Below are 9,227 nucleotides of genomic sequence, written 5' to 3'. Positions count from 1 at the left end.
AGGGTTGACCATTCTTCACATAGCTTGCCGAGGGGAACACAGGCAGTCTCTCCCTCCATCTCCTGTGAAACTCACGTACAAACGGACACACACGAGCTTACTCATTCACTCATTCATTCATCCATGTTTTATATTCACATCGGCCCGCACATATTCGCTGTGAATCACAAATGTTGATCTTGTTCTCTGCTCTTGGTTCTTGTGTATATTTTAGGTATTTTTACTTTCCCCTCTCCCTTTCCCTATCTTTGTCCCTCTCCCTCTCCCTTTCCCTCACTCTCCCTCACCTTTTCCCTCCCTCTCCCTCACTCTTTCCCTCTCCCTCTCCCTCTCCCTCTCCCTCTCCTTCATCCTTTCACTCCCCCTCTCTCACATCTTTTCCTCCACCCTTTCTCTCTCTGTATCCCCCACCCTCTCCCTCTCCCTCTCCCTCTCCCTCCCCCTCCCCCTCCCCCTCTCCCTCTCCCTCTCCCTCTCCCTCTCACACCATCATCTCAGTGGCAGCCATTATCTCAAGTCTCTTAATGTGCCTGGTTTAGCCCGCTGTGCCTCTCCCCCTTCCTAATTTGCATATTGCAATGTTGCAGATATGCTGCTCCCCCTTCGTTGCTTTTTATGGGCCGTGACCCTTTATTTCATCCTGAATGATTATGTCATTTATGTGCAACTTCACATTTTTTCTAATCTCGATTCGTCATTTCAGTAGTAATAAAATCGATAACGAGTTTTTGGGTTTGACGTGTTGCGTGAGATGATATATCGTGCGTTAGTCTTAGTGTTAGTGCTGCCTGAGGAAGCTTTGGAGGCTTCCAGGCGGCGCTTTGTGGAGGCTTGAGTTCGTTCTCCGTCATCTGCGACTCATTCATGCTCACTCATCACACTCATTCACTCATTCTTGGCGGGATTCGTCGGATACTCTTTTCGAATCATGTGTTGTGTGTTTCCTTCGTAGAATCGCTTTGTACATGGTGTAGGTTATTCAGTCGCATGGCCTGTTGTTCTTTTTTTCTCATCAGACCTCACGACTCGTTCTAGATATTCATTATGTATTTATTTATGTTTAACTTTCGCTGTATATTAGACTCGTGCACATTCATTCATTTTCATATCGATATCACATCCTATTCACTCACCTACACACCCATAACTTCTTTGCAAATTACCCCTTCACCCTTGCCCTCGTACTCTCCCATTCCCCCCAAGTATGACCCTCCACCTTGGCAGCTGACCCTAGACTAACCGGGTGACCTCTGACTTGGTGGCAGAACCTCGGGGATGACCAGTAGGAAAAACGACCCAGGCACTATCGGGCACTGTGGTTATCGGGAGAGATGTGCCCATGTGTGTGTGTGTGTGTGTGTGTGTTTTCGGGATTAATAATTCTTGTATAGCGAACTCACACGCCCACCTTACGCGCATATGTACATATGAACCGAAAAAAAAATATTAACAGATACATATGTTATCATTCTCAACCCATCTGCACCAAAAATAAACGTCAACACTCAAACACGCTTTCACACATACAAATACAGGAATAACCACACATGAACCAACTCTGACGTATGCAAATATCCCCATACACACACACCGACACACGCAACCCAAATAGACAGTACCGAGGAATGCGTAATGGCAGGTGTCGCATGGAGAATTGTTTTAATTGGCCATAATTTGCAAAGAGTAACAGACACAGGATGGCATATGCAGAGGCAAGCCATTCATGTTAACGTCATGCCTGTCTCTTGTGAGTACGTGAAGGATGTATATCCCGTGTCTTTAATCTTTCGTATTTTTTTGGTTATTTTTTTCTCCTTTCCTTTCTCTTCTGTTCTTTTGTTGGTCAAAATTTACATAACGTTCATTTCTTCTACGCATTTTTTTGTCTTTTTTTCATATTCTCCTTAGATCTCCAAGATTAGTATTGCTCATTTCTTGCTCCAGTCATACCTCCGTCCGACGCTTAGAAAACGCGCTCTTCTCCATTACGCAAGAAACCCAATCGATTTCCTTTACAAAAAAAAAAAAAAAAATACATAAATAGTTGTGCGCAACCTGAAAAAGGGAAAAAATCCCAAGGCAAAATGCGCGCCCTTCTACTTCTCGTGCATACCGATAGATGGCAGGACAAGTCTGAAAGTTTTCCCGCCTTCTCCCCCTTTCGCGTCTTTGATTGGCTCTCCCCTCTGTACTTCTAGCCAATAGGAGGCCTTCTCGCTCATCGTGCTGTGCGGGAAAGTTGCATCCTTAAGCACGCTGATGATTAAGCGAGACTTTTTTTTCGTTTACGAGAATGCACACTACTGCATTTTTTAACAGGCAGTGTTTGTCAGTTAGTCTTTATTAGGGGGTTCCCTATGGCTGCCTACGCTCCGAAGGCTTACATAACGACAAATTAGTTCTTAGGGATCCAAGAAACGTCGAACTGTATATAAATTGCTGGAGAAAAGTGCAGGCTGTCATTGATGTAAGTACTCTCCTTAAGAGGTAAAGGAGGAGAGTTTTAAAAATGGGTTTAGTACCCCATGTTGTCAACGTCTTAGGCCATTCGGCCATTTTACCCCTGGGGCCAATGCATTCATGGCGAGGACTGGAAGTGGTCATGTGCCTAACCGCATAAGAGCTCTGTTTCGCATCTGCGTCGCTGTCTGCCGAGCAAATAAGTCATCCACTTCTTTTATCTCTCATCTCCTTTCACTTGGTTACAATCTTCGCATTAGCCCTCAGCTGCTTCTAATGCTATTTATAACACCACTTTGTTCAAAGTACCCTTCGTACCCTGTGACCTCCTCCCCCCCTCCTCCTCCTCCTCCTCCTCCTCCTCCTCCTCCTTCCCCCCTTTCTCCGCCTTATCAACCATCGCCCGCTTCTTCCATCCTCCCTTCCTCCTTCGTCCTTCCACCTCCTTCACCCCTCTCTCCCTTGCCTCCCTCTTGCACCCTGCCTCGCCCCACCCCCTCTATCTCCCTTTCTAACCCACGCTTCCCTCCCCCTTCTCCCGCCTGATGCTTCTGCCTTCAAGAACTTCCCTTGACACGCCTACCCTCGCCGCGCCCTTCGCTCTCGTCCCCTCGCCCTCTCACCCCCCACCCCCCTCCGTCCTCGACTGACCCCTCCCACTCTGCGTCAAATATTTATTCACCATTATGAGTTGCCTTACTTAGTGTTTGCGGAAATCCTCATCTGGTCGCTGTTCCACTCGCCATCCTGTGACAGCAATCAATACTTTGTGTCTTTTCAGTAGGACCTAAATCGGACATTTTCTAATTATTGATTTTCTCTTCTTTTCTTTCCTAAATACACATTGGACACGAGTTACAGCGTAAAAAATTCTGGCCGTTTGTTTTTGTGCGTGTGCGTGTGTGTTGATGTACGGCTGGGTATACGCGTATGTGTGTGTGTGGTGTATGCTGCTCTTTGCTTGGCTTATGTATAATGATATAAGGCAAGCAAATTATATGAATCTGTCACAGTGTTTACTTGAATTCACTAAAGACGATTAAAGACATTTCATATCCGATAAGAATATATTCATAACACAAGGCATATCTTAACCCGAGTTTCCTCTTCCCTTGCAGGTGAGCGCCCCTACAAATGCCACCTTCCGGACTGCGGCCGCGCCTTCATCCAGCTGTCGAACCTGCAGCAGCATCTCCGCAACCATGACGCGCAGCTGGAGCGCATGAAGAACCGGCCGTTCCATTGCAACATCTGCGGGAAGGGCTTTGCCACTGAGAGTTCGCTTCGGACCCACACATCTAAGGTAGAGGCCCAGGGCACGTGTGAGGTTGTCACGGGGAGGAGATGATAAGGCAGTCGTTCTCGGGTCTGGGAATGTCCTTTGGGGGGAGGGGGCGGGCTCTCTGACCTTGGATTTTTTTTTCCATATAATGCAGTCACACAACGCAGGCCGATGATAGACTACACACACCAGAAGGTAAACATGTATTCTCTTTCTAAAGGACCGAATGCATGTTTTCTTTCTCCGTTTTGCTGTGTGGTTTATCATCGACCGCGGTGTTGTAAGTGTCATCATGGACTCAGAATCTCCAGCTTCTGCTCGCTTGCCCCAAATTATCATAGGTGGACAGGACATTTTTGACTGTTCATACTCCTCACTAAATTTTTCAATCCCTGCATGATACTAATTCTATGGGCGGAGTCAGTTGCCATGAGAGAGAAATTTGGATTTTATATTCAATTCAAGGTCTTGTCTTCACTTACCATTTTCTACTTTCCTCTGTCAAGAAGATCATTAATTGCTATGGTTTCTCTTAAAGTAGAAGCTTGGAATAGCGATCTTATTTTATAAACATTCACTACTTCTGTCTTATATTCCTATCCTAAGTATATATTTGCATGTCATGGAATCATACAATACTCCCATACTGTTGGTAATTTTAAGTGCAGTACTTTGTAAGATTTTGTGTTCTCTACTTTTCTAAAAAAGAAAAATTGTGAATTTTCCACATACAAATATATCTTAAAAATAGAGACAGCGACTATGCGCCAATCACGTTGTTAAATATTGGTCTTTCATAAGTAACTCGATTCTTATATACGATTGTGATGATATGCTGACAATTAGCCGTTACAAAAAATAAATCCAAAGGTATATGAGAGATATGTTGGGTCCCATATATAGAAATGTGAAACTATAAGAATAGGGACCATTTTAGTAAACATAATAAGAACATAAGATTGACAGCTGTAGTACAGAATCAGAATCAGATTGTATTCATGAGAGAAATATAGCATCAACATCGCTCCGGTAACTCAGCGCCGCCAAAATAAGAACTTAAACTTAGCATAACTTAGTCAGTGTGTTTTCGTCGTAGGTAGACGAGGCAGGCAGGTTCAGGTGTGATATTTAGGCTACCATGTGGATGCTTGGGAGAGAGAAATTTTCATAGGCACTGCTGCTTTTGCTTGTGAATGCTTTTGTTTGTATTTTTGGTGTAACGTCTGGGTAACGTGAGCTGCGTGGTATGAAGCACTGTTTGGCATTTGTGTTTAACTTGTGAATATGCCTAATATTTTGTAACTGGATGTAAGACGCGACAACGAGGGTGTGAGTGAGCCGTGTGCTTGGTGCATGCATGATAGCGCACAGTGTGAGTATCAGTGTTGAGTAGGCAAGAGTGCCGGGGCAGGCCAAAGCCTCACTTGGGTGGTCTCTCTCCCACAGCACGCGGCCCTGGTCGGCGGCCCCAACGCTGTCAATTGCCCTCAGTGCCAGAAACTGTTCATGAATGGCGAGCAGCTGATGGAGCACATGAAGTATACGCACAGAGACCCGAACGCCTCGGGAGTGGCAGGTTAGACGCTTCTTTATTCTATCTTTTGTCATTGTCTCCATACAGCACGCCGTCCACATCGGCGGGCCTAACGCCGTCCACTGCCCCCAGTGTCACAAGTTCTTCATGAACGGCGAACAGCTCATGGACCACATGAAGCTGGTACACAAGGACCCCAACGCCTCAGGCGTCGGAGGTAAAGCCGGGGAAGTTGGATGGGCGTGCAGGCGGTGCGCTCCCACTCCGCAAGGGGATCACTAGTCATAGAGTGCATGCTTATAATGAATCATAAGTGAACATACATAGCATTAAGCATTTATGTCATTCGCTTAAAGCACCTAATCTAATCATATATAAAAAGATATTTGATATTCCAAATTATTACCAGTAAGCAATGAATACTCAGTTTTTGTAGTAGGCATAGCATAAGTTGCACTTTGTGTCACACGCCTGTCAGTTGTTGTAACTTGTGACACACTCGGCTGACTCTCGGTGCTGACGGTGACCCTTGTCTTGCAGCGAAGCGTCGCACGGCCTCCCACTCGTGCCCCGTGTGCGGGAAACACTACGTGAATGAGGGCAGCCTCCGGAAGCATCTGGCATGTCACCCCGAGACCTCGCAGTTCACCTCCTCACTCAGGATGTGGCCCTGCTCCGTGTGCCACGCTGTCTTCACCCACGAGTCAGGTGAGTAAGGCCTCGTGACCCCTCGTGAGATCAGTGAGGCCCCGACTTTGACTTGCCGAGATTTATGACTGTTGGGATTTTTTTTAGTTTGTCATTATCTGTGATGGATGAGTAACTATCAGAATTTCATATTTTTATTGTTTTATTAATGATCCACACACACAGAATAATAAGACACGGCATAAACCTTGCTTTAACCACGTGGATTTCCCCGTGCATGTGAGCGCCGTCCAAGCGGCGTTCGTCCAGCAGCGAGAGTGACACCCCTTTTGCCCGCAGGTCTCCTGAACCACATGGAGCACATGAGGATGGACCCGAAGCACCAGTTCGCCGCCCAGTACGTCCTCTCCCGAGCCGCCGCCGAGCGACGCGAACGAGAGAGCATTCTTGGCCTGGCCCAAGTTGGCCTGCAGGGCGGAGGCAATCACATGGGCATGGGCATGGGTATGGGGATGGGTATGGGCATGGGTATGGGCATGGGAATGCCGCACCAGATGCAGCACCAGGTTCAGCACCAAGCGCCGATGTCCATGGCAGCTTCCCCGTCCACCCAGAGCGACGCCTCCTCCCGGATGTCAACGCCTGCGGAGAAGTTGGAGTCCGGGATCGGCCGCATGCCTTCCCCGTCGGACGCCCTGCGCTCCATATCCAGCCACCATGACGTCATGAACCACATGCGCCCGCACCCCACCGACAACATGCGCGCCATGATCAGCCAGAGCCAGGCAGAGCTCGTCAAGTCCACACTAACATCGCAAGCCGAGAGCATCCGCAATGCCATGGCCTCGCAGGCTGAAGTCATCCGTTCTCTATCCAACCACCAGCACGGACTGCAGCCATTGCAGCAGACGCCGCAGCAGCAACAACAGCAGCAGCAGCAACAGCAGCAGCAGCAACAACAGCAGCAACAACAACAGCAGCAGCAACAGCAACAGCAACAACAGCAGCAGCAGCAGCCGCCGCCGCAGCCGCAGCCCAGCGGCCACCAGGCCCCAGAGTCCATGGGTTCTCCCCAGCCGGACATGCGCGACATGCGTGACCTTCGCATGGGCGGCGGAGGCATGGAGGCGGCCCTGCGAACCGCGCAGGCGGAGGCGGCGTTGCGGCTAGCGAACCACGAGGGCCGCCCGTCGCCGCAGCACCAGGGCGAGGTGACCGACGCCCTTCGCCTTCAGGAAATGCGAATGGAACACGCTCTTCGCCTCCACGGCGACCCGCGAGCACTGCCCACCTCCCTCCCCGGCCCCCTGGGGTTCCCCCTGGCCCCGCCTCAGCACCAACCGCAGCAGCAGAGCGCCTGAACACAACTCCCGCCCCCCGCCTGGGAGCAAGCCCTTCTGCCCCCCGCCTGGGAGCACCGCCCCCCGCCACTCGCCTGTACTAGTCCTCTGGTGAACGTGTCATGACTGTACGTCTGTCTGTCACATCGCCTTGGTTCCACCTTTGTTCTGTTGTGTTGTCGTATTTTTAGCTGTGATAAAACGAGATAGTTCCTGGCAGGAACTATGTATTAATTTAATAATCACTTCTCTGTGTTAGTTCCTTGAGTTGTTGTTGTTAATCAAGGGTGCTGAGCGTGGAGGTCTCGGCAAGGCCTGGGGGTCCACGCACGCCTGGGGGCCCTCTGGCCGCTCCCCGCCAGAACACCGCCACCGTGGCCGACACGTCCCAGGCGCTCCGATGGTCGCCCTCCCGACAGTTCCTCAACAGTTACTTTAAGTGCAATTTTAGGGACCAGCGGTCTGTGACACTCAATACCTACGGAGAAGAGGAGTCGTCCTCGCTTGCGCCCGCGTGGCCCCGCCATGCATGCTGCAAGAGCAGGCGCTCCAGGGGCGCGGGAGCCGCGAGGGCAGCATCCCTCCAGGCTCTGCCCCCACAGGTGACCCAGTGAGGCAGGCGCTGCTGTATACCATAAGTTCATATTGCTTCCATGGCTTGACATGATTGCAGTCATTGTGTACCTGTAATAAAAAAAGAAATCTATCTTTGTACATTATAATGCATAATACGCACCAGTGTTGGTGGTGTACATTAAGCTTTGCACAGCCGAGTGTAGAAAATGTTCAAGGTCCTAAAACAAGCATACAATCAAACAACACCTTCTGATAGTGATAATCTCTCGAGTTGTGCGTGAGGAGTGGCCACCTCCCTCGGTGATCCCATCGTCTGCAGCACGGCGCCCCGGGGCACCTCCAGGGGACTACCTAGAGAGCCACCCCTCTCACCCACGGCTGGAGGGTCCCCGTCAGGAGGGACGCAGGTTCCCACGTGGAGAGTTGTCTACAAGGCCTCGGGCGTGTCCACCCGCTGCCTGTAGTGGCGCCACACCACATCCTGCGGCGGGAGGAAGAGGATGATTCAAGCTCTGGAAAAGTTAGCTGCTGACGACGAGGCAGCCAGAATGACGTCCACTCTCCCTCCATCATCAAAAAGACGCCGCCTACTCCGTTTGATCCTCCTTCACCTTCGCTCACACCACGCAGGCACGTTCACTCTCGCTCACACTACGTCAGCTCCTCGACAAAGTGTCACAGTGGACCACTATTTTGTTCCAGATTTTCTATAATGTTGATTGCTCAGTTACCGACAACCATATAGAAAGATGGCTGGAGTATTCGAGCTGAGTATTGTGCCGTGCTGCCAGAGAAGGACTTGGAAAAAAATGAAAACAAAGGTTTAATCCTTGTTGAACATGTATAATTACTTTAGTTCATGTGGACTGAACATAACGCATGTGTAATTATCAAATCTGTTTATACAGTTGCACATTTAAGTGTCTAATTTTCTGATTACAATTCATCTGCGCAATATTGTAATAAGTGTACATTTCCATCAAGTAGCTTTGAAGGCAAAGAGAATGATTGTGTGTCATTGCAACTATAGTCTTAGGCAACTTTAGCATAGGGAAGTAGCCATCATACTTGACATGGTCCTCTTTCAACTCTGATCCAGTGATTTCATGTACAGATTGAATAGTAAGATTTTTATAGCTTCATGGAGATTTTTGTAAGTGAGCCTTCAAAGCTACCTGAAACAAATAATTAACTGTTGACTGTTCCTGCAACCAGAGTTTACCGTTGAAGCTGAAACCGCTAATGTTCCCACTACCAATAGCCCTAGAATCAATTAATGTTTGTACACTACTACAACTCCTATTACCACTATTAACTATTGCCACTACCACTACAATCACTATTTCTAAAACTACGACTGTTCCTACCGCTATTGCTACCACCACTA

At 48.8% G+C, this 9,227-nt stretch overlaps 1 protein-coding gene across 15 annotated transcripts in view; it reads left to right on the top strand.

The window, feature by feature from the left end:
• Nucleotides 1–7,303, top strand: part of LOC125031373 (zinc finger protein 629-like) — a 364,001-nt gene extending 356,698 nt beyond the window's left edge. For 14 of the 15 annotated variants that reach the window (XM_047622071.1, XM_047622069.1, XM_047622072.1 and 11 more), the window contains 4 exons: nt 3,579–3,763; nt 5,364–5,493; nt 5,817–5,984; nt 6,264–7,303. In XM_047622071.1, the coding sequence (XP_047478027.1) occupies nt 3,579–3,763; nt 5,364–5,493; nt 5,817–5,984; nt 6,264–7,285 (1,505 nt within the window). In that variant the 3' untranslated portion in view covers nt 7,286–7,303. Of the gene's footprint in view, nt 1–3,578; nt 3,764–5,188; nt 5,319–5,363; nt 5,494–5,816; nt 5,985–6,263 lie in introns of all 15 variants that reach the window. The other variant, XM_047622070.1, reaches the window with a different exon arrangement.
• Nucleotides 7,304–9,227: the final 1,924 nt, after the last annotated feature.

This window comes from Penaeus chinensis, chromosome 13 (genome assembly GCF_019202785.1).
Source record: "Penaeus chinensis breed Huanghai No. 1 chromosome 13, ASM1920278v2, whole genome shotgun sequence".
NCBI classification, from domain to species: Eukaryota; Metazoa; Arthropoda; class Malacostraca; order Decapoda; family Penaeidae; genus Penaeus; species Penaeus chinensis.
This window is presented reverse-complemented; position numbering and strand designations above follow the sequence as displayed.